Raw genomic sequence first — 24189 nt, 5'->3', positions numbered from 1 at the left:
TGGTTGTGCTCAGTGCACTGACCCCCTCCAAGACACACCACTGATGACCTGGGGGACACAGCAACTATTTGCCTCTTACAATACAGAGGCAGCATTTGCTACCCCACCAGAAAGGGAAGGGGAGAGGCTGGTGTAGGGCACAGCTCAGCTCAGAGAACCTCTGGGTCTTGAGTAACTCCAAGAGGACAACATACATGGAAAAGTGATGAACTGAAAACCGGATCAACTTCTGTCACACCACCCCACTCTGGTCCCTGTTTCCTCCTGCTGACACTAATAAAAAGACCTTTACTTACTTCAGCAGGTTTTGAGTCACCCTGGCTTCACTCAGACCTTTCCTCCTAAGGCAGGAGAGGGCAAGAAGCATGACAAGCAGCTTTGTGAGGGGGTCACACGAACACCTTTCTGCTCAGGACACCTCAGATTCACAGTGTGTTTTCTTACTTGAGGGAACAGGAAACGGGCACTCGATGCAAGTGGTCCAAAAGGCACCTCAAGCCTTCATCTCCCAGCTGATTCCTGGAGAGACTGAAAGCAGAAGAACAATGTGGCCAACCAAAACTCAGCCTTTGGAACAGGTTGCCTAGAGAGGTGGGGGATGCCCCATCCCTGGAAATATTCAAGGCCTGGTTGGACAGAGTTCTAAGTAACCTCATTTAGTTGAAGATGTCCCTGCTTGTGACAGAGCGTTAGACTAGATGGCCTTTAAAGGTCCCTTCCAACACAAATCATTCCATAATTCCACGTTTCCTTTAAACAGCAATGCTCCTCTGAGAAGCCTTGAAGGAAAAACTCAAATTTCCTGGGCTTAGATCCCACCTTGGTCAATAATGGTCTGTTTAAAACAAACCACTGGCTTATGAAACTACCTCATGCATAAGCTCAGATGAAAAGCTCTGAACACAAGCTCAGAACAGAGCCCAGGTAAAGCAACAAATGCCCCAAAACAGCCACAGAGTGAAAATCCCAAGGAAATTGTCCCATCAGCTCAAGCCCTCTTAATATATATATATTTAAAGGACCTGTGTTATTTCTAATTGATTTTACTTCTGAACAGTCTGAAGGAGCACACACACCCACACTGAACCATGCCAACCCAAGGTTGGCTCAAGGTCATGGTGACACCCCAAGCCCCACTTACTCCACTTCTGCCAGCCACCCATGCTGCTCCAGGATGCTGCAGAGCTCCTCTACCTGCCCTTCCCCGATGGCACAGTCTGTCAGCCTGCATGTGAGACAGCAGGAGAGTCAGAGCATGGTCAGCAACCAGGCTCAGCCTGAGCACTGAGAGCTGCACCAGTCTCTGTGCAACATTCACATTTTTTGCCATCTCCTTGGCGCTGAACTGGAGGCATGTTACAGTCTTTCCAGGGCACCCGGGAACCATCCCCACCAGAGAGGTTGCAGACAGGTGTTAGACACACACATCACACAGGTGTTCATGTGGAGATTATCACCCACAATTTGAGGTACACATTTGGGAAATGCAAAGACTAGCACTGAGTTCAGGTGCTTGTGATGATCATGAGGAGTCCAGTGGCCACTCGAGAAAGGCACAGGCCTCTGCCATCCCCATGCATCCAAATGGTTTGGGGTTGCACTTAGGCACATGAATTGAGCCCCAAAGCTTCAGTTACTAGCCCAAGTTCCTTGGTTACCAGTCCATGAATTCTCAATACAAGAGGAAATTTCCCTCCCTGCACTAGTGTTTCCAACCCAACCACAAGTGAATTACACTAAGTGTTGTATGCCAGTACCTGCAGGATGCCTTCTGGCTTTGCATGCTTGCTCCTAAATGCAAAAAGGCCTTTTCACTTGACCTGAAGCAGACACAAAAGACAGTCCTTCAGCAATGCTCTTCGAAGATGACAAGCTTTGTAGTCAATTTAAAGCTGAGCTGCTGGACTCCAAACAGTGTGAGTGTCTTACCGGACATCCACCATTCTGATCCGCTCACAGAGGTTGATGGAGTTGAGGAGTAAAACAGCACAACGTGGGGACAATGTGTTTTGCCTAATGCTGAAAAGGAGGAGAAAGAAAAAACAGTGAAATCAGGTCCTAAGAAGAAGAGCTCCAATACACACGGTCCAATTTTCCCATTCTTTACTTCAAGATGCAATAGGACCCGTCCCATTTAATTCAGGACCAGAGAGTAAGGATCTAAAGGTTTGAGCACTGGCACTGAGCATTCCTTTAAGTAAAGGAGAATCTCCTTTAGTCACCTTTGACTACAAAGGGAGTACACGAAGGGCTCCACTGAAAAACTCCTCTTTGGGGTTACTGGAATAGAGATACCCCAGACTGGAAGCAACCTCCTGACTGGGCAAATCCAGTCTCTCAAGACACTGCAGCTCCTCCATGCTACATCTTGTAAAAGATGGTCAAGCCCCTTCTGGGCTTTTTATCCACATGGTGGAGTGCCCTAGCCCCTGATAGCACTTCTCTGCCTTAAATTCCCAGCCTCAATGGTCAATATGCCACCAGAAAACACTTTTGGTGTCAAGAGTGGCAGGATGTCAGATCCACTCAGGGGCAGAGCTGAGAGATGCTGACCACACAAACAGGTGGTGTGCTGTCACCATGTGTCAAACAACAGTTCCTACACCTGTTATGGATGCTGGAAGTCGTGTTCCATGGGACCTGCTAAGTGAGGGTTATGTGGTATGCTGTGCCTGGGGTAGATATCTCTCCTCCTGTCCTTTTTTCCCCCGCTGCTAAATGTCATTAAAGAAAAAAGGTTCTGTGCTGCTTCACTTCTAGAAACAAGACAGGAATGGGTTTGAAAGCATTTCTGCGTTTTCTTTGCCTAGTTTGTTCATCCAAAATTACTGATTAATGCTCCTAAAATATGCAATGGTACTAACACTTCCAAAACAGTGTTTCATGGCAGTAATCAAAGCAGGGACCCCAAACATTACCTCAGCAGTGTCAGATGAGGGAGGGATGGCAGGAAGCTCAGTAATGTCTCAATGCTCTGGTCACTCAATGAATTTCCAGAGAGACTGTAGAACATGGAATGAAACAAAATGCAAGAGAAACTGGGACAATCTGTAAGAATTTCTATAACATTTATATAGACATGCACACACATGTTGTTACAGGCAAATTCTGAGAAAGGACACATCCAGAAATGCCATGAAAGCTGGGCAAGATTTAGTCCTTACAGGTTAATCTTTGTGTTTCCCTATATTCCATAGTCAATTAACATTGCAGTTTCAAGAATCTTACTTTTCCATTACCATAAATGTATAAAATGATGCTACTGATGTTTCATGCACCTAATAGGTGTGTCACGTTATTTTTATTTGATATTACTCAGTTTTTGTTCTGACTAGTAATTTTCTCATTTTCTTGGTGCCCAGCTCGCTCCTGGAGTGATCAGCCCATCAGGAGTTCTGTTCATGGCTTAGTGGCCCAGGTTCTCCTGTTCTGGCTGTCCTGCAAGCCAAGGTCTTGAGAAATAGATGGCAACACTTGTTTCTGGACACAGGATTGAGGCAGACTATGGGAACACATACGTGTTCTGGGGTGTTCACACACTGAAATGGCAGACTTAGGTGAAGCCAAGCTCTCTTTGAAACAGGACAGTAAAAAGTGTGACTTTATCTAAGCATCTGTGACAAGTTCTACGGGGATTCCTGGGAGGCTGTGGTGAGAGGGAAGCTGATTTACACCAACTGCCACCCTGAATATTGACTCTGTATCTGCAGGTTGGGGAGACAGACAGACAGACAGACAGACAGGCTGCCAAGTGCACAACACTTACTCGATTTCTGTCAGCTGGAGACATTGAGCCAGTACCTGGCACAGCCTGGTCATGTCCTCCGGACCCAATCTGCAGTCCCTGAGACTGAAGGAAGGAGACAAAGCACTCAGGAGCTGAACATTTCCCATGACCATGGTATAGCAACACTCCCTCCATATCCCAGAGCCTCACATCCCAGGACAAGGCCTATAGCAACACTCTCTCTTTTACCACATATATTTTGCTACCCACAATACAGGACTGAGAAGTCAAAAATCTGAAAGAACCAGATGATTTTATCTACTCTGAGCTGATTCAAAAGAGCCTGTCCACCAAAATACCACATCACTTTGGGTGTTGCCTCCCTAGAGCCACATCACTGGTACTTAAATTGCCCCAGGAGACTGGACAGCATCTTTCCCTGCTCAGCACTGTCTCAGCTATCCCAGAGAAAGGCTGGAAATGGTGCCTCCTATGTCCTTCTCCAAGAAGGAAATCACAGAAACCTCTTTGGGTGACAAACTGGCAGGTCTCCATGGGATGAATGTAGTAGCCAGACAGATCTGTATCTCATTATTTATGGGTAGAAGCTTCCTCTGCAGGAAAGCAAGACAATGCCCTCAAACCTAGCCAAGCCAAAGATGCACTATTTATTTGCCTCTGTGAGGAGACACAGCTGGAGAGGTGGGTCTGTTCCACCCACTAAAGGTACACTAAAGATATCTGCACTAAAGATACAGATCCCTACAGCCATCTCCCTATACTCCTGAGTGACAAAAGGAAGCCATACCAAAAACATTGTCCTTTCACTTCGTGCTTGGGATGTGCCAGGACACCACTTCTCCATCTGCTGGCACTGCTGGGGAAAGAACAGTTTAGCCCATGAGTTGTGCTCATGTTATTGCCTACATGGGGCTGACTCCCCAGGAATAGGGTAAGGTGGTGGCAGTGGCCTCACACTCTGATCTGCCTCTTCTCACCATTTGCCAGAACCAGTTTTACTCATTCCCAGAAGAAAAAGAGCCTTATTATCCCTCCTCCAGACTCCAGAGAGTTCTGCACCCACTCTGCTGAGTGGCATTTGCTCTGTCCTTGCCTAGCAGGGAGATGACTGCAGCCTGGATCAGCAGTTGGACACTGCTGGCCTCAAGCTGCTGTCAATCCATGAGCCATGAAACAGCTCATCCTGCTTCCCCCACCCTGATTAGAGTGTGGAGCCAAGTGACCTTTTAATTGGCATGCCTCAGGGACTCACACAGCACCATCTGTTTAAGATTTCATAAAGAGGGGTTTGAAAGCCTTAGATGAGTGGGTATGATTTTACCTGACTCTTTCCCAAAAGGTTAGATGAACCACCTGCATGTGTCCTAAGCTGCAACCAGAAAAGAACACCATTAGCATGGAGTTTGGTGACACATGCTCCTGTATCACTCCTCAAAAAACAACAGCTTGAGGTTCTGAATTGAAAAAAAAATAGGAAAAGTACTCCTGGTCATACCTGAGGCTCATTGTTTTAATGTGTTCCAACGTAGCCAAGGACTGAGCTAAGAAAAACACAGAGTTCAGGGAGATCTGGTTGCCATTAAACCTACACGAAGAAGAGATGAAATCAGTTGCTGCAAGCAAAATACTGGCAATTTATATCACATCACACAATGATATTGATCCTTGTCCAGCTCTCTCAGACTTCTTCTTTGCCACCTTCTGCCTGTATTTCCAACTACAGTTCTGCAAACACAACTCACTCCAGTGTTTTTTTAAATTCATCCCTCACTTTTAGAGTTCAGAGAATCACAGAATAACTGAGGTTGGAATGGACCTCTAGAGCTGATCCAGTCAAGCTCTCCTGCTCAGAGGAGGGTTAGACTAGAGCAAGCTGCTCAGGATATTGTACAGCTGGGTTTCTAACACCTCCAAAGGTGGAGAATCCACTGTCCCTCAGGAAAACCTGTTCTAGTGAGACTCTTAGGAACTGGAAGGCTTGAGGGCAGTATTTATTGCAGGAGCAATAAATATTTCTTTAAATAAAGCAGAATGGTGCTGTACTCCTAAAGCCACAGTGCTGTATGGTGCATTTGCAGTGGGTGAAATACTCAGGTAAACCTGTGCCACCACTGCAGATGAATTCAGACTCCACCACTGGAGCTGGAGCTCCCCATCTGCAGCTCCCCAGTATTTCTCTGCCAAAGTTGTTCCCCTCGGGAGAGGAAGGACTGCTCCCCCTCTCCATAAGGAACCAGGAGGGGAAAAGTTCAGTGACCTGCAAAAGACCTCAGGCTGTTTTAGAAACCAGGTGCGACACCTCACACAAAACCACCTGAGCAGAGAGACTCTCAGGCACTGATCTCAACCAAGCTTCAGGTGGAGTCAATTTGTTCTGGACCAGAGATGGGGACAAACCAGGCAGCGCTGTGAATCCCAACACAGAGTATTACAGTAGCTGATCCTGAAGAGCCCTTTCCAAATGTGGGCTATGCTTCCACAACCAATACTTCCACAAAACCCAGTCCATGAATAAGGAGAAATAGGAGCTACTCACTTGAGAGAACTTAACATTTTCATGTTCGGGAGGCACTGAAAGAGCTGCAACAGTCCCTCATCTCCCAGACAATTATTTGACAGGCTAGGATTTAAAAAAAAAGGCATTTCATTTTCACAGGAAAAAAAGAAAACAATAGGCACCATCAGCTCTTAGTAACAAGAGCTCTGAAAGCAGGATACAGGGACCTTAATCACCTACGCTCTACCACACTCTCTATAACGTTGCAGAACAGACAAGTGGCATTTTCTCAGTATCCCAAAAAACTGCAGATATAGATCATCAGAGTTAAGAAGGACTCACTCCAGCTCAGAGATGTGGCCACATTCCTTCAGGGCTGCACACAGATTCTCCAGGTCACTGCCTTTAAAGCTGCTGTCTGTCAGCCTAAGGGAAAAGAGAAATCAGTCGACCAGTTTTGCAGGATTGCAAACGAAATTGCAAACTTCGCTCCTGCAGAAAAGTAGAGAATAAACGAGGTAATAATGAAAATAAAAAAATCTCCTTGAAATATCTCACTGTTCACTGGCTCCTGCAGAGCCTCTGGGTGAGTAGCTACCCCCTGCCCGGCGCTGCAGGTCCCTGTGCCCTTTGTTAGGCACAGGGTGGGCACCAGGACACGGCTCCTCCAGCCAATCCCCCCAACCCAGGGCACAGCCTGCAGCTCACATGGCAGCTGCACCCCGAGCCACTGGCACTGGAGGGATTCCTCAGCATTTTCCAGTTCTCTTGTGATTCACCATCCAGAGATGCAGTTTACATCAGCTGTACAGAGATGGGACATGCACAAAATACGATGAAAATTCGCCAGGGTACCTTATTTTATGGAGGATGGTAGGTGTCTGGTTTTCCTCTTGGTATTTTTGGTCATCAGCAGAGAACACAGTCTCTCCCCTAAGGGAGCAGAAAACCAGGGAAAGGTAAAACACTTATGCTTTAGGATTTGGCACACCCCTGGGGCTACCCTGGCTCTAGCCCACACCCATGTCTTGCTAATAGCAAGCTCTCCTTTTCTAACCAAATATTTGAGCAAGCAGGCAATGGGGGAGAAGGGGAAAGATATATTTCCATCCAAGCTACAGTTTGATGGAAAATTCAGGTTTTGCCTAAACATGTTTTGTGCAGAGTCCACATCTGTGCAAAAATCTGACCATTCATAACGAAATGGAGCTGGCTAAACTAATTAACTAAACTGTAACACTACAACTAAAAACTATAACATAACTAACTCTCACTATTCATAACTAAATGGAACATGCAAATCCTAAAATATCACCATTTGTGCACACACTCTACCTTAGAGGAAGGGAAGAAAACTCTCTGTCTTCTGTAAACCTCAGCACTGCAGTCTTATGATGAAGGCTGTGAAAAAGAAGAGTCAATCAATGTCACATTTTGGTTATTTACAGAACTTTTTGTTTTAAGACTGTTTCGTTTTGTTCTGCAAAACTCTTTGGTGACACCAATCACTTAAAATGCTCCAAAGGCAAGCAAAAAATTATCTCCATCAGCTTTAAATCCTGATTGGGTCAAACTATGCAATATCAGATAGTCCAGTTCCTCTGAATCGTTAGAGGAAGAGCAGACAACATCGTTATACTTTAGCTCCAGTGGGTTCTCAAGCAAAAGTAATAGAGAGAACTTCCAGTTCTGCTCCAGGAGGTGTCACCAGTTCCCACGCTCTACAGAGATCCTGTCTCCAAAACTTCCCAAGGCAGAGAGCAGGGAATTGTCCAAAACTGCCCCCACACAGTAAGGGACACACATTTCTGTACCCTCTCAAATTCTGGCCAATGGCTCCAATAAAATCAGTTTACAGCAATGTATCAACAAGTGCCAGTGTTAGTAACCACCTTGGGACACGTTCTTCACCTGTCCCACTTCAGAGGTGACTCAACAAAACCCTCAGAACAGAAATGTCAGACTTGTATATTGGGATTAACTCCAGGAATGGTTCAAGACCTACATACCTGACTTGTACCTCCATCACCTTCTGGCAGGTATTTAGTGACTTCAACAGGCTGCAAATGCCAGTGACAGAGAGGTGGTTTTGACTGAGACTAAGAAAGAAAAAAAAAAGGCAATTAGCTGGTCCCTGAAGTCACAGAGTTCCAAGTGGAAGCAGCCATCAGTGTGCTGTGTGATTGAACTCATCTCACTTCAGAAGTGGCGTGGTGGAAAACACACAGGACCACTGCTCCTTAGGAAGGGGTTTTAATGAAAGAGCACTTCAGCACTTTGGATGCATTTGGACCAGTTTCCATGTGTGCCACTGAGCAAGTGACCACCTTCAGCCTGGATTATCTCATGGGCTGAGTCTCACCCTTCCTCAAGAGCTGCTGCTGTAGCACTGGTCTGGGTGAGCCTTTTGGCTCCTCTATCCATGCTCAGCATCCCTGTACAGTCCTTGCCAGGCTCAAGGAAAGAGGGCAAGTTGGTTTTGTACAAGGCAACACTTACTCCAACTGCTTTGAAATTGATATCCGAGGGAGACTTTCCAGCAGGTAACAGCAGCCTTCATCTCCAAGCTTGTTACCTGATAAACTGAAGCATTTTCCAGTTAGTAGGGACTGTTTTGAACAGTATAAACAACAAAGCCCTCAAAATCTGCTTGCTTTCCCTTTCCTAGAATTGCTTTTTTGCCTGGATTGTTGTTCTGTCCCAGCTCAAACTTCCCTGGTTATCTCTGCATGAATCAACTCCAGACGAGAAGTTTTATCCCTAGGAAAACATTATTCATGTTTTAGCCCCCAAAACATCTTACTTTAGAAAACCTATGTAGGAATACAAAAGAGGAACCCAATGTGACTAGACAAAGAGTGCTGGGACCTTTCCTGGGGGCCAGGTGTCATGTCTGACTGCCCTCTGATATTACTCTACCTGTAACATCCCTGGTCTAGTGGAAGGTGTCCTTGCCCATGGTGAGGGGGTAGAACCAGATGATCTTTAAGGCCCTTTCCAACCCAAACCAGCCTGTGATTCTATGATCCCCTGCTCCCCACCACCCACCTACAGCCCCTCAACAGGAAGGAGAGGTGGCACTTACTCCACTTCAGAGAGGCAGGGGCAGCTCTGGAGAATGGCAGCGATGCCCGTGGCATGTTGGGGAGACAGGCTGCGATCCTGCAGGCTGTGAACAGGGAGGGTTAGTGAGCAGTGAGGGCATGGGCGACCCAGGCATTTCTGGTGTGTGTCTCTCCAAACGACAGCACATAGAAGCAGGACCAGCAGAGGGAGCTTTTGCTCTCTGCTCTGCCACACAACCCTGGGTATATATTACTCTGTTTCCCCATGACCAGTGCTGCAAAAGGAGTACCCAGGGATGCACTTCCAGACAGCTGTGCAAGTGCAACACCTTCTGTGAGAGCTGCCTGGCAGTGCCAACCCAGAGGAGGGGATGGCTCTAATTGTCCCTATTGTGCAGGGGGGTGAGGGAAGGAGAAGGAGGCAAGGGAGGGCCATTTCCCAGCTTTGAGATTTCAGATAATGTGCTTGAGTTCTACTTTCAGCAAACCACTACTCCTCTGGAGCCCAGGCAAGAAAGAAAACTGTGGCTCATGCTTTTGGCAGTCAGTAGAACATATGGCAAAATGGGCATTATCAAAGGAACTCTGCCTCTCTAGGGCTGCAGAGTCCAACACACAAGAAATAAAGTCACTGGCTGGGCCAGATAGGGATTTCTATTGATATTTTCATTTAGTGACTCAGTAATTCAAACATTTTCAGAAGAGGAAATATCCTCTGTCCTTAAGGACCAACACAGCTGCTATTCTTGCCCTTCTGTAGTACCTGTGATCTGCAAATCACATGCACCAGCAGGACTTTCAATGCCTTCTCTTACCATAACTTCACTTGTCTAGCTGGAATTACATGTTCCTTATTCTCTTCCGACCTCAAATCCAAAGATCTGCAAACAAGCAAAATATTTGGCCTTTATTATGCCTTCATGAAATACCTGATGACTTGGGTGCTGGTCAATATTTTCTGGCAGAAACAACAAGGTTTTTGTTCTGTCCAAGCACTCCATGCAAGGTTAAGTGGCTTCCGAAATCCAGAGGAGTTTAATTGGGAGATGCAGCATATATACATGTCCACATATACATTTCATTGTATATTTGATTCAACTGGATAACTGAGCCCAGTTCAAAGGTGCTATTAAGATGCAGGATGTTTTGCCTCCTTGTGGGATTGGGCCAGGAAGGGATAAACATATGACCTGCACCAGGTGGCCCACAAGAGCACAAGAACTGTTCAGGCATCTGAACAGGAGCAATTTCTGGCTGACTCAGGACCAGGATGAATCAACTGGTACATGAATGCAAAACACTGAGATCCCCTGAGGTCTGCATAACACGGGGCAAAGTGAGTCCCCTGTCAGGGAGCAAGAGATTATTTCACAGGTTCTTAATTAAAGTCAAATCCACCGTTCCCTCAAAAGTATGCATAAGAAAGGAGAGTGTGGGAGCCAGCCAAAGAAGGAGCAAGGTATCCTCCTTCATCTTCCTCATGTTCATCTGTTTTTCAGCAGTTTTGCAGCAGACACATGGCACTTCAAGCTTGCACAGGCACTAGGGCACTGCCCTTGTGGAACTGGCTGGTGGGTGTGTGCAAAACCCAGCTATTTTGGTTACATTTCACCTCGCTCAGGAGGACCCAGTTCTGCCAGATGCAAGGGCAGAGGCGACCAGTTCTGCTGCTGGGGTGGTTTATGGTGACACCAAGCTGATGGTTGGGCTCAGAATAACCCCGAGTACAGCGCAACCCCAAGGGCAGTTTCTCACCTTGGAACTTTCCCAGATGGGCCAGAAAAATAAATAATCACAGTGTCCCTCCTGAAAAAGAGATCCAAGCCAACGTTAGGGCACGGGTGGAAGGATGCCATTTGTTTAGCAGAGGTGCTCAGTAAGGACCAAATCTGTTGCCTGGATGCTAAAGAGGGCCTTGACATCTGCCACGCCAGCACATTGCCATGGGTGAGCAGTTGAGCAATCGTGTGGCTAAGGGGGCACCAGGACACCCCACACGTGGAACTGGGGCTGCAGTGCAGATGAGAGAGTGACACAGTTAAAAATATTGGGCCAGGATTCTTTTTTTTTTTTTTGCAAGACCAGAAATTTTTTTGGAAAGGGGTTTGGTAGACAGGAAGAGATGTAAGAAAAAGCTGTGTGTAACTTGAGTTACACCAGGGATTACTTTGGCCTGTTAAACTTAGAACATAACACAGCCATAAAAGCCAGGATTCAAAAAAAATCTACCCTTTCTCTGTCATTCTGGACGTATGAAAACACCAAACCCTGTAATTTAAAGGAACACAGAGTTAGAGCTACTTAAATCCACACGTTTTTTATAAACTTATCTGGTTATGCTAGTTGGTAAAGAATTTCCTAGCTGATATATTGCAGAGCTTAAAAGCAAGTTTAAATCCTGTCATATAAGAAGAAATATCACAGCCCACAAATGAATTTAGAGACCAAGGATAAAATGACCTATTAAAAAAAAAAATACAAAGAGGAAGTACATGATAAGGTGAATTCACATTTTGTTTCCAATAGAAAAGAAAAAGGAGGCAAATAAATTTATGTTCACTCTGATTAGCCAGCAATTAAGCTTTAAAACAGTGTCCATTTGAAAAGTCAGCATCTAGAGGGACAGCCTATTTGCTTTTGTAACAGCTCTCATGTGTTGGTACCTGACACACAGTTCAGTGGCATTTTGACAGGCGACGACTTCCTCTGCCAGAGTGAGAACAGCATTCAAGGAAAGGTGGTTGTTGCTGAGACTGTGAACACGAGGAAAAACGTAACCTCAGCTGCTGGATCCCACAGCACACTCCTTTGTTACACAAATGCCCTCTGCTCTGCACCCTGAACAACCTGAAGCGCACGTTCTTTACTTCAAAACTCCTGAATTTTGCAACAGAAGCTTTATCAGATCATAGTCCTTTCTCTGCAAGCTACAGCTCCCATGAATTTAGAATCAGGGATAACCTCTTTATGTGCAACAGAAGGATCATTAACTGATTTTGGGTTAGTTAGGGAATGTACTTCACACCTGTGTAATTACATAACCAATGCACAGTGCAGTTAAACTCCTGCTACAACAAATCCAATTTAAGTATGGAATATTAAAGCAGTGAGGTCAAAACACAGCCTTCCAGCCTCTGAGGGTTTATTCTTTAATTGCATGTTCATTCTGTTTCATTACCTCTTGGACCTCATTAAACATGAAACGTAAGGTCTTGCTTCTACAAATCCTGTGCTTGTTCTCACAGCTACCATTTTCAACAGGTTTAAGCCACTTTTCACTCACTCTATTTTCTTCAGATTTTCCATTCTGGAGAACAGGTCCATCACCCTCTTCACCTCTGGATCCCGTATCCGATTGTCCTGCAAGCTGCACAGATTCATTCTCATCAGTGTCCCAGGCCCCCAGGGAATGAACAGTTGATTTGAGGGTCATTGCCACAACACACTCACTTTATTTCCTCGAGCTGGAGACACTGTGATGATGCCTGGACCAAGTTAGTCATCCCCTCAGCTGTGATGCTGCTGCCTGTCAACCTGGAGTGAGCCAATGTAGTTAAACTGATAGGGAACAGACAGGGGAGAAAGAGGGCTTTGACCTTACAAGCAGAGACTTACTCTAGTTTCTTCAGGTTCCCCATTCCTTGTAAGCCCTTTGAAAGAGCAGCAGCAAAGTCATCACCACATCTCCTGCTGCGAAAGCTAAAACATGAAGAAAAGGGAAAAAAAAACATAAACACAGCCAGAATGAATTTATCACCTTAATATCCTTCAATCACTCACAAATTCATTATTCCATGCATTTCTTCAGCATTGAAGTGATGCTGTACAGATCAGAATTTTCTTACATCTTCTTTCTCTCCCTTCTAGAACAATCACAGGGCTTGCCCTTCCAATCCCCTCAGCCCTTCAGTGTGTGCTTACCTCAAGTGCTCCACTTTTTTACAGCCAGCCAGAATCTCCAAACAGTCGATGTCCACGAGACACCCTGCAAAATCCAAACAAGTCAAATCCTGGCCCGAGTTTATGACAAAAACCAAAGCCGACATGTCCAGAGGTGTCAGTCTGAAGTTTCTGAACTCATACTTGAAATTCAGCAGGTTCCCGATGTGCTGGGCTACTTCAAGGTTTTGTGTCTCGAAGGTGCAGTGGCAGAGCTCGAGGACCTTAGGTCCTGTCAGATGAGTGGCTGCCATTCTCTTAAGAGACTGCAGGATTGCATCCTGCTTATCCTGCACCCAAGCTTCATCTTGTTCTGCCAGCAGCATGAGAAATGTCCTACATTCCTTTGACGACAAGCCCGACAGAAAGATGTGAAAACTCTCCATGAACTCAGTCTTTGTCTCATTCTTCAAAGTCCACTTTGACTTCAAGAAGAACTTCTTCTTCAGGTAGTTCTTGTCCACGCTCCTGCTCACCATGAGACACAGGGCTGCAAAAAACTCCTGCAAGCTCAAGTGCACAAAGGCATAGCCAGCCTCTGGGTAAGTGCCACTTGTCTTCACCTCAAAGACAGTCAGCAATCCATGCAAGGAAGCAAATTCCTGCACGTGCTCTGGAATATCATCAACATAAAATACAAGCTTCTTCTCTTCCAGGCCTTTCAGTGCAAGGTCACACAGACCCAAAATGGCCTTCTTGTTACAGTTCAGCTGAGTCTCCTCATCACCTGCACACTCTCCCTGCTGTTTGTTTAGGAAGATGAGAAACATTTTGATATAAAACTGTGTCATGGTCTGAGGAAGCTCCACACTCATCTGATGTTTAAGGAGCAAATACTCCAAACAAATGCACACAACATTACACAGAGCAGGGATGAGGCACATGCTGAGGAGCTTCGTGTTGTTCTTCAGGTGAGCAGTGGCTTGTTCTTTGAATGAATGCTGTTGAAAATAGTGGCTGACATATTCCTCAACCCTCTCTTGGTCAAATCCCCAAATTTCTGCCAACACACTGACTGTATATAATGACTCAGGTGGTCTCTTAGGTCGGCTGGTGACCAACACTGTGCAACCAGGCAGCAGCTTCCCATGACAGAGATCTGCAAAGAGCTGGGATATGGACACAGGGGAGGCAAGAGCTGGGCCTCTCTTAGAGGATGACATGTCCATGTTAGCTGCAAACTCATCCAGCCCATCAAAGATGATCAGTGTCTGCTGGGCATTCTCCAGGAGGTGCTGGAACACTGCATCAGGGCTGTCTTCTGGCTGAAGGAACATGTCAAACAAAAGCTCCTTCAGCGTCAATTTTCTTTTTAATAAATTGAGCTGCCGAAACTCAAACAGAAAAGTGAAGAGAAACTGAGGCAGAATGCCCTCAGCCCATTTCTGACAAATCCTGTGCATTAGCACGGTCTTGCCTGTCCCTGGTTTACCAAACAAGAAGATCACCCTCGTGGTGCCCGATGGCACCACACTGCCAAGGAGATCTGACACTTTCACGGCTGTATCCACACATTCCTCTGGCTCAGGAGCACCTGCCACATCCTCTCGGGGTTTGTCTGTTTTCTCTTTTAAGCGGGGGGCTTTGCTCTGACGAATGACAAGGTTGACAAAGGCCTGGTTGAAAGCCAGTGGCTGTGTTTGTTCCTGTGCTTCTGCTTCTTTCCTGCTCCCATATCTCTGGCGGATGGAATTGATGAGGAGATGCCGGTACTTTGCTGATGAATCTAAGAGAGAACACAACAGAGGGGCCAGGAGCGTGGAAAAAGTTAGCTGTGAGTCATGACAGATCCAAAATACCACCACCCATATAGACAGAGAAACAATGGCCCTGATCAGAGGTTGCTATGTAGAAATGACAAATTTTGAACGCATGAAAATAACCCATAATTTTTCCTATTTTTGCACAGGGGGCAAAGAAGAGGACAATTCAGGGAAAAGATGTAATGCTTTATATGAAAACTAAATCTTATTATTTCTTTAAGATGAGAATTAGGTATCTGTGTATTATGCACAGAATTCCCTCTTCACCCATGCTGGCCTTGTGCCACACTCAGCTGTCTGCAGCTTGGAACACACACAACCTCTGCTTTTTGACATCTCTGATGGAACCAGCAAACAAATAAAAGGATGACCCAGAACTGAATGCTTTACTGGTATTTCCTGATTTAAGGGAGTTCTTAGCCATTAGAAATGAATGTTTCATGTTATTTGCCAGGTCCTGTTGTCTTTATAACCTGTTGCATTAAGAAGTTTATGCAGCTACTAAACAAAAGTTTCTCTCGACGGTGGAAGTTGATTTCTTGGGTGTTTCTGCAAAGAAGTTAAATAGGTCCTTCCTCAGAGGAAAGCACAGACAGCATGGTGCTGGTTCTGGAACATCAACATACCAAGTCGTTGCTGTTTGGCATCCTTATCACTCCCAGAGCTGTGGCGACGGCGGCGGCGATCAAACCCTGAAAATTTAAAAGGTCAGAAACGTGTCAAAAGGGCATTTTGAATGGCAGCTTGTTAAAGCTGGGCAAGACTCTCCAGCAAAGCACTTGGGGATCTGAAGAGGCAAAATTTGGAGAGACAAAACTATTTGTAAACTCAGGCTGAGTTTACAGAACTGCTTTTTCTGAGATGGGCCACGGTCACCTCACTGGTGAGTCTTTTTGTGGGCTGGGTGATGCAACTGCCTGGCTTTGAACGCAGGAACTGCTTTGTTATCCTGGGGAACGAGGCAGGGAAAAGCTGCTTCTGGGGAATGCACAGATTGCCAAGGTTGTTTAAAGTGGTTAACACTGTTTGGTTAGGGTGCACTGTCAGAAGGAGAGAATGGGCAGGGTTTGGAGAGGCATGAGTCTTTCCTTTCTCAACTGCTCCTGGTAACTTTCAGCACTATTTTCAAATTTCCATTCCACCAGCAACTGGCAAGATCGACTCAGTAGGGTGGCCCAGCAGCTGGCAGCAGGAGTCTGCCTGCAGAACAGAAAGGTCTCTTCTGTTTTCTTTGTTTTCAAGATCTTAAACCTGCATGTGACACATGAGACAGTGTCATGTGGCATTGGCAGTGCCATGACTCAGAATCAGTCTCAGAGTGAAAAGCAGAGGCGAAAAAAGTGTCTCTGTGACCATAAAAACAGCTGGAACTTCAAGGGGTAGGTTGGGAGCTATGATTTAAAATTAGTAACTCCAGCAGAGATGGGCAGGGCAGGGAGCACTCACTGCTCAGGGAATGAAGCACCTCTAGCCAGGAGCAGGGGATGCAAACAGCAGATGCAAACACAGTTATAAGGTACTGTGGGAACTGGCAAACCTCAGCAAGAACCACAGCCACTCTGAGAGAAGCTCCTGTTGCTGTGGGTGTCAGCCTTAGCCCAGTCCCCAAATTCACAGAGCAGGAAAAGAAATGAAGAGCTTTTCCTTCAAATCACCTGTTTTTCACCAACAGGCAATCCAGCACCAATGCACTCCCTGCCACCAACAACAGGCACCTCTACAGGACACAAAAAGCAGGGACTTCGTAGAGTGGGTGGGAGATTCCCTTGCCCAGAGAAACTAAAGGGAGTGAGCTCCTTAGCAGAGTTAGGGCCAGCAAGGCTTTTCTGAAATTCAGGGAGAGAAAATGAGAACAGCAGAGGTTCACCTGGAAAGCCCCAAGAACAGAACAACCTGAAGTTGCTACCACTGGTAGCACTGAAGCCAATGCCTGGGACATTTTTAGCCTTGCCCAGGACATGGGCAGAGAAGATAAACTCGAAGAGCACAGTGCCCCAGGGAGTGTTCCAGCCTTACCTGTTGGCACAGATGACCAGGCACTCACATCTGCGCATGCTGCTTCTCTCTGGCTGAAGTTACCTAAAGGAGTTGGATGGGAAATGAAATATGGTTAATGCAAGCATTCTGCTCTTGAGATTTGGAGTGCTGCTGGCCAAAGTCAAAGGGCAAAGAGCTTGCAAGACAGACAGTACAAACCAAGACTCAGCATAAGGGCTGATGCAACACAGCCAGGTTTCAGGCTCCTCATGTGACCTTTTCCTTTCAGAGTGATCCAGAACACAGGCAACCTCTGTTTTCAAGGGAAAGTGAAACAACTTTTCTCTGTGACACATACAAACTCGGGGCATGGGCTGCTTTGGCTGATCTAAAACCACACTGCAGCCAAAAAGGGAACCCCTACGCTTCCCTCTTCCTGTAAAGAAGGCTTTGCTAAGAATAAATCACTGGCAGAGTCAGCAGCCCAGTCAAGGGCCTTTTCTGACTCACAGTATGGCTCAAAGCTGCCACAAAACCCTCTCAGCATAACCAGAGGCACTTCACCTTCAGAAGGATCAGTGATGCTCAGCTGTTAATACTACAGTTAAACCAAAATAAGCTGGAAACCTGAAGAGATATCTTCTTTTATGGTATGTCACAGCATCAAAAAAAAGGCTGAAACCTGTCTCAGCTTCAGTCCTGACAGAAATCCCCCATCAGTCCACCTTCCCTGCTGCTTGTCTGGTCTTTCCCCTGTTTCATCTCTGCCAAAGTGAGTGCTGCTGCATTCAGTTACCAAAGGTTGCATCCTTCCAACTGATGCAACTAACATCCTAGCAAGCAGGATGTGAAAGACAGTACTGCTGAGAAGAACTCGTCCTGTACGACTTCCTGAAGAAGAGAAGAATTAATTACCAGATAAAATAACCCAGTAAGGGAGAGGCACAGCTTAGCTGGTGCCACAGGCTCTCACAAAGCAGAGTGTGTGCACACTGTGTCTAGTCTGCCAGATGACACATGGTTACTGACTGTGGTCTTTATGAATTGCATCATTTTCTCTAAAGCCACTGCCTCCAACTGCTAGTGAGAGATACGAGGAAGTGGTTTTCTTGTGTTTGGAGTGGTTTTAGACTTCTGTATTTCTTGCCTTTCTGGATCAGGAAAATTTAAAAATAACAATTAAAAATCCACAGAACAAAGAGACAGTATTTTGTTTTTCCTCCTTCAAATAAATCCATCAAAAAATTTCATCTCAGCTTTATTGGAGATGGCGGTGCACAATTTTTATTGGTTTTGGTTTTTTGTGTCTAACCTTTTTTTTTATTTACCTCAACTTACATTCCTAAGTTTTGCTTCCAAGAAAAAAAGACCGTGCAAGTGAGGGCACTGGTGGTGTCACTGCCTAGACTGGTCTGTTGGCTGTGGCTGTTGGGTCAGAGGGAGCCAGCCTGGTTTCTCTTACCTTCTCCCGCAGAACTCATGAGCAGGACCTCCAGATCCAGGGGGAGGTCACACTCCATGCACAGGTACTGCGCAAACTGCTTCCAGGTGGCGGGACCGGCCTTCTCCAGCAGGTCAAGGAGCATGGAGATTTTTTCCCTGGTGTTAGTGATGCTGCCCAGGCTGTTCAGGGCCAGCTCCGGGAGGAAGCACCGGGAGGTCGTGAGCAGCCAGCTGGGACAGTGGCTGAGGAACTCCACGAGCTGGGGACGGGCTCTGGCTACGGCTGCTTCCAGGTCTAGGTCATCATTCTGAAGTGGGGGCTAGAGGGATGACAGCAATGGTCACAGGAGGGAGAGGTGTTCACCCACACAGCCCTGCTGTTGAGTAGCCAGCACAGCCCTTGATGACTTGGGCTGCTTTTCTGTCCCGTGGTCTAACCCGGAGTTTCTCGTCTGCCTCGCTCTCAGAGTGTCCTGTGGCAAATCTGAGCCCAGCCATGACAGTGCAAGGGCAGCAGTCCTTGTCTGCACAGCTGGACTGCAAGGGACAGGAACAACCAAAGCAGTCAGTGTCTCTGGCACCAGCCAAGGAGAAGCTGTTGACATCTGTATCATATAACAACCCAGGCATCTCTCACATGCACCAGGACCTCTGGTAAGGTCAGGAATGTTTTTGTTATTGGTCAAGAGTGCTTACACAGAGTCAAGGCCTTTTCTGCTTCTCATACCACCCTGCCAATGAGTAGGTTGGGGGTGCACAAGAAGTTGTGGGGGAACACAGCCAGGACAGCTGACCTCTGCTGACCCAAGGGTCAGTTAGACTCCAGACCGTATGGCATCGTGCTCAGAATATAAAGCTGGGGGAAGAAAGAGGAAGGTGGGGAGTTCAGAGCGATGGTGTTTGTCTTTCCAAGTCACTGTTAAACATGATGGAGCCCTGATTTCCTGGAGATGGCTGAACACCTGCTTGCCCATGGGAAGTGGTGAACTAATTCCTTGTTTTGCTTTCCTTGTGTGTGCAGCTTCTGTTTTACCTGTTCAGTTGTCTGTATCTCAATTCACAAGTCTGTGCAGGACTGTTCTTGCTGCTCATTTTGTGAGGATGAACAACTCATTTCTGCTTTGGTGGCAATGTCACCTCCACTTCCACACCTTCCCACATCAAAGCCATGCACGTAATCTCCTACCTGCATTGTTGTGTGATCAGCCTCCTTCCAGTTGTCAAGTGCAAAGGTGGCTTCTGGTCCATATTCTGATGGAGAACCAATCTTCTAGTGGCAGTGCTTCAGCATGCAGGGACACCCCAGAGTGTGGTGCATGCCTGTATGCAGCAGCCTAGGGGCAATAACAGAAGAGGATGTAGACATACAAGGCCACTGTAATTACACAGGTCACAGATCTAGAAACTTTGCCTTTGACCTGAAGGTCAGCTGTGGTGCTTTTCATCTCTTCTCACTCAAACCAGCAGTGACCACAAAAGTTTCGACGTACGAGGATTCACTACTGGTCTGATGAAAATGCAGGACTGAGCCTTGTGCCCTAACATGGGGGTGAAGACAGTTTTACAGGAACACTTCAAGGGAATCACAGCTTTTCTGGCATCACTGCCTGATTTGAGCTGGTCTGTGCCACCCTGCTGCTCTTAGCCTCTCAGTGGAAGCTGATGCAGAAGCAGCAGCAGCTTGCTCAAGTCAAGCAGCCAGTCACACACACACACAAAAAAAAATCTGTGAAAAGCTGATTCTCTGAGGCTACACAGCTCTCACAAAAGAATTGTAAGTGTAGGGGACTGAAAATGCCACCAGTGCCAGCTCCCCACCTCTCAGCAGAGATGGCAATGGGAAATTTCAACCCACTCTGCAGCAGGCCAATGTCCAACCCCTCCTACCACAAGGAAAGGAAGGAGGAAAGCCATTACCATCCAGCATGCCTCCAAACATCCTGCAGCAAGGTCCCAGCACAGGCTACAGCAGCCTGTCTCCAGCAGATAGCACCCTACATGGATGCTGAAACCCACATCCAACTACAGCTACCATCACTGTGTTTGAGGAAAGGCTGAGAAACAGAAACCCCAGGGAGCAGCCTCTGTGCTCCAGCCCCTCACCAACTATCCATCTTGCTCCTAGAGGGGACAGTCCTTCCAGGTCCAAGTCCACTTGGTGTGGTTTGAGAAAAATTCCTACGGTTGCTGTAACACCCAAGTTTAGGTGGGGGCAGGACAGGACAGCAAAAAGCCAGGAGCAGCATTGAATGGGAACATCCTGTGGGCTGTGTAATTCCACCCCCTCATGAGGCTGGTGCACATGGTACCTTTTCTGAGCAAACCCAACCCAAGGGCAGCAGCCACCACACCACCACCAGGGTGGAGGAAGGGGGGAGTTGTGCTGCAGAGCTGGGGTGTTCAGCCCTCACTCCCCAGACATGCTCTCCTCCACACTGACCATGCAGGTATCTCCAGTAAGACACAGCCCTTCAGGTCTTTTATTTTTGCCACCTTCTTGACCTGGCCAAGGAGGGAAGTGGGAGATTTTTATGGAGCCGAGGGAAGAGCTCAAAACAGAAGTGGAAGACAGAAGGATACTCTGACCTTCCCATCTGAGCAGAGAAAACTTCTAATTAATCAGAAAGCTACAGTCGTGCTGGAGCAGATCCATGCTGCTCCCAAAGGTGCATTACATGCAGAGAACATCACCTCCCCACATGGCTGCTGGGCATGGCCTGCACCCAGAACCTGAAGACAAAACAAAAGCAGGCACCAAGTTGGAGCACTGGAGGTAAAATCAGTCTAGACATTTGTCCCACTCGTGTTTATGAGGATACCTGTTCCCCTGTCAACCAACACCACTCTCTGCCCTCTCTGTGCTGCCTCTTCAATCAACCCCCTCTGTTCCTGTGCTCTGAAAGCCAAGTAGACACCTGAAAAGAGCACAGTTTGGGATAGTGTGTGCTCTTCTACTCATCAAGTCAAAGTTGGTTACTATACAGCATCACCATAAACTGCTGCAATACAGTATCACTGCAAGAAAGACTTTACCCAGGTTCCCATTCCAGATCAAACTCTTAAATAAAAAGTGAGGCAGCTCTGGGACTCAGCAAAATGTGCAAATACTTTGTAAAAATACTCTAATGCCTGTCATTTACAATTCTAACAAGAACAAGAAAAATGTTCCAAAATTTGCCTCACCCAGGATCAGTTTTCTCCTCAGGCTGTCAAAAACTGTTGTCAAACATGTTGTTAAAAACTGAAATTCTGAACCTTACTGGAAAGCACTCTGCAAGTTTTCATTCAAAATGTTTTATTACGAGGGCGTTTTGTTGTTGTTGTTGTTTTTATATATTCTCTGTCATACAAATAAAGAATGCTAATAGTAACACATGCACTAAAAACAAAGAAAAAGATGTTTCAATTAATTGGAAATCTTAAAAAACAACATTTAAGCTTTTCAAATTTAAACAAACTGCAAAATAATAGGGTTTCCGGCAAACCAAACTCAATTCCCCAGTAACCTTATCAGTCAACCTTTGGGAATTTCCACTTTACACTTCTCCAGCCAAAAACCACAAATCTGTAGACAGCAACACTCTGACCTTATTCCCCTGATGACCAAGAATGACTGACTTTAAAAGGCCTTATTAAATAAATACTTAAATAAAATCAGACCTTAATGCCAATGAAGACTGAAAACCATTCAGGCAAAGACTGGACTCATAAGAATTAATGAAAGACTCATATTCAAGAACAAAACAACACTGAAAAGTTAGATGCAAGTTTAATGACACTTCACAGCTCCTATACCTACTGCTCTGCTAAACAAGACCATCAGAAATGATTGGCAGTGACCTACAGTGCTACAGTACCTACCTCTCACCCCAAAAGGAAGCACAAAAGCCTCCCAAGAAAAGCCAGAAAACTTTTCAGCCTCAATCTTTGCCCTTCAAATGCAAAACCACCATTAAAACACTTTGCAAAAATCCACCTGCCCTCCCCAACTTGGCATTCACACGGTTCCCAGCCACGAAAAATTAAAGTGAAATGTGAAACTCCCTGTTGCAAATCTACCAACTTCTTGCATGCTCTGAGGAGCACAGGCTACTTACCAAAAGCCCAGAAACAGAGCAGCAGCACCAAACCAGCATGGGGGTCACAAAAAGAAACAAGCTGGAGGACAATATCCACTGCCTTGATCTCCACTTGCTAACCCACCACTCCCAGAGGCACAAAGCCCTTCTCTGCCTTTTGGGACTTGATGAACAAAAGATTGAGGAAAATGAAAGTAAAACCAGCCAGGAATTCCCCAACTGAAATCCACCTGTGAGATGAGCAAAAATATTCAGTCATAATAGCAGCAGGGTGACATCCTATTCTAAAATCTGTAGCCAGATGGTAATTTCTGTTAAAGCTTTAGGGGAGTGGTGCAAAAAGTGGGACTCAGAGGCAAACACGCTCCATGGAGGAAACCAACTTGGTTGCAGTTAAGAGTCTTACAATGGGAATATTTTTATTTAGAAGCATACATCTAATTATTCTGGCACAGGGGGAAATATTTCTTTACCACTTCCATTATATCTAAGAGGAAAAAAAAAACAACTTGCTTTTCCTTTGGAATGGGGTCAAGGTTTAAGTGGGAACGTTGGAGATGTGAATGAACTGATAAAAGACGCCAGGTTTCTAAATAGAACTGTGTGTGCACAGATCTCCAGATCTAGCTCTATGGGGTGCAATAAACAATGAAATATTATTAATATTTCTCTGGATGCCAGAGGAGCTGCACTGGAAAATCAGACGGAGCCTGTGGCCAAGTCCCAGAGAAGGCAAGATGGCACACCATGCTGTGCCATAACTCACTTACCATAGAAAATAAAATACCCAGGTCCAGCAACACCCCTGTCTCTGGATAGAAACTTTCTCTTGACTTGAGCACGGTGCAGGGAACGGGGGGAGCTCTGAGAGAACCGGGAGTGGACGGAGGGGCCAGGGGTGACACAGGGCAGCTGGGGTGGCCACATGAGCCCACTGCCAAGCTCTGCCCCAGTTTGCCACCTCCTGCCTGGACCTGGCTCACCTCGCACCCGGCAGCACAAGCCACCTGCTCTTGTTAAAGTTTGGACTCAATAATCCCGCGGGTCTTTTCCAGGGGTATTAAATGCTACGATTCCAACCACACCTTCTCGCGAAAGAAGCCAACTCTAAAGGCTGGGTAGAGACGGGCAAAGCCAGACTCCCCCCCTCTCAGTTCCCCCCACACCCAGACGTTCGCGGGGTTCTCAGCACGACGCCTCGGCCCGTCCCTGCCCGGGGATGCCCCGCGATGCCGCCCGGCCGCGCTCACCTGCCCGGATCGGTCCCTCCGCCGGCGCTCCGGGACAGCGGAGCAGCCCCGGCAAAGCTGCTGCGCCCGAAACCGAAACCAGCGGCGGCTTTGCCGGGAAAGCACGTGGGGTTCCGGAGCGGCTCCGCACCCGGCTCGGCCCCGGGGGAGCTGCGCCGCCTGTTTTGGGAGGGATGCTCAGGGGGACCAGCCGTGTTGCCGCTTCTCCGACACTTCAGCAGAGTCCCCGCTCCCCCGTGGAACAATTTAGGCTGGAAAAGACCTCTAAAATCGTCGAATCTAACCATGAAGCCAGCTCCTCCGTGTTCACCGCTAAGCCGTGTCCCCAAGTGCCACATCCACACATCTTTGGAACACTTCCAGGTGTGGTGACTCCACCACTGCCCTGGCCAGCCTGTCCCATAACCTGAACACCCTTTCAGTGAAGG

The 24189-nt window shown here is 46.7% G+C and overlaps 1 protein-coding gene across 1 annotated transcript in view; it reads right to left on the bottom strand.

Annotated features, from left to right (window-relative positions):
* Positions 1 to 23815, bottom strand: part of NLRC5 (NLR family CARD domain containing 5) — a 38712-nt gene extending 14897 nt beyond the window's left edge. The window contains exons 1-28 of the mRNA XM_027646521.1: positions 23762 to 23815; positions 19619 to 19766; positions 18452 to 18752; positions 17029 to 17091; positions 15639 to 15704; positions 13232 to 14975; positions 12926 to 13009; positions 12761 to 12844; positions 12594 to 12677; positions 11974 to 12063; positions 11066 to 11116; positions 10126 to 10191; positions 9331 to 9414; positions 8745 to 8828; positions 8255 to 8344; positions 7581 to 7646; positions 7101 to 7178; positions 6588 to 6671; positions 6285 to 6368; positions 5244 to 5333; positions 5070 to 5117; positions 4536 to 4604; positions 3767 to 3850; positions 2919 to 3002; positions 1930 to 2019; positions 1758 to 1820; positions 1142 to 1225; positions 445 to 528 (exon numbers count right to left, since the gene is read on the bottom strand). Coding sequence (XP_027502322.1) covers positions 445 to 528; positions 1142 to 1225; positions 1758 to 1820; positions 1930 to 2019; positions 2919 to 3002; positions 3767 to 3850; positions 4536 to 4604; positions 5070 to 5117; positions 5244 to 5333; positions 6285 to 6368; positions 6588 to 6671; positions 7101 to 7178; positions 7581 to 7646; positions 8255 to 8344; positions 8745 to 8828; positions 9331 to 9414; positions 10126 to 10191; positions 11066 to 11116; positions 11974 to 12063; positions 12594 to 12677; positions 12761 to 12844; positions 12926 to 13009; positions 13232 to 14975; positions 15639 to 15704; positions 17029 to 17091; positions 18452 to 18752; positions 19619 to 19624 — 3905 coding nt within the window. The 5' untranslated portion in view covers positions 19625 to 19766; positions 23762 to 23815. The remainder of the gene's footprint in view (positions 1 to 444; positions 529 to 1141; positions 1226 to 1757; positions 1821 to 1929; positions 2020 to 2918; positions 3003 to 3766; positions 3851 to 4535; positions 4605 to 5069; positions 5118 to 5243; positions 5334 to 6284; positions 6369 to 6587; positions 6672 to 7100; positions 7179 to 7580; positions 7647 to 8254; positions 8345 to 8744; positions 8829 to 9330; positions 9415 to 10125; positions 10192 to 11065; positions 11117 to 11973; positions 12064 to 12593; positions 12678 to 12760; positions 12845 to 12925; positions 13010 to 13231; positions 14976 to 15638; positions 15705 to 17028; positions 17092 to 18451; positions 18753 to 19618; positions 19767 to 23761) is intronic.
* Between the last annotated feature and the right edge of the window lie 374 nt (positions 23816 to 24189).

This window comes from Corapipo altera, unplaced genomic scaffold (genome assembly GCF_003945725.1).
Source record: "Corapipo altera isolate COAL_440 unplaced genomic scaffold, ASM394572v1 62, whole genome shotgun sequence".
In the NCBI taxonomy this organism is placed as follows: domain Eukaryota; kingdom Metazoa; phylum Chordata; class Aves; order Passeriformes; family Pipridae; genus Corapipo; species Corapipo altera.
The sequence above is the reverse complement of the archived record's forward strand: the minus strand, read 5'-3'. Positions and strand labels throughout refer to the sequence as shown.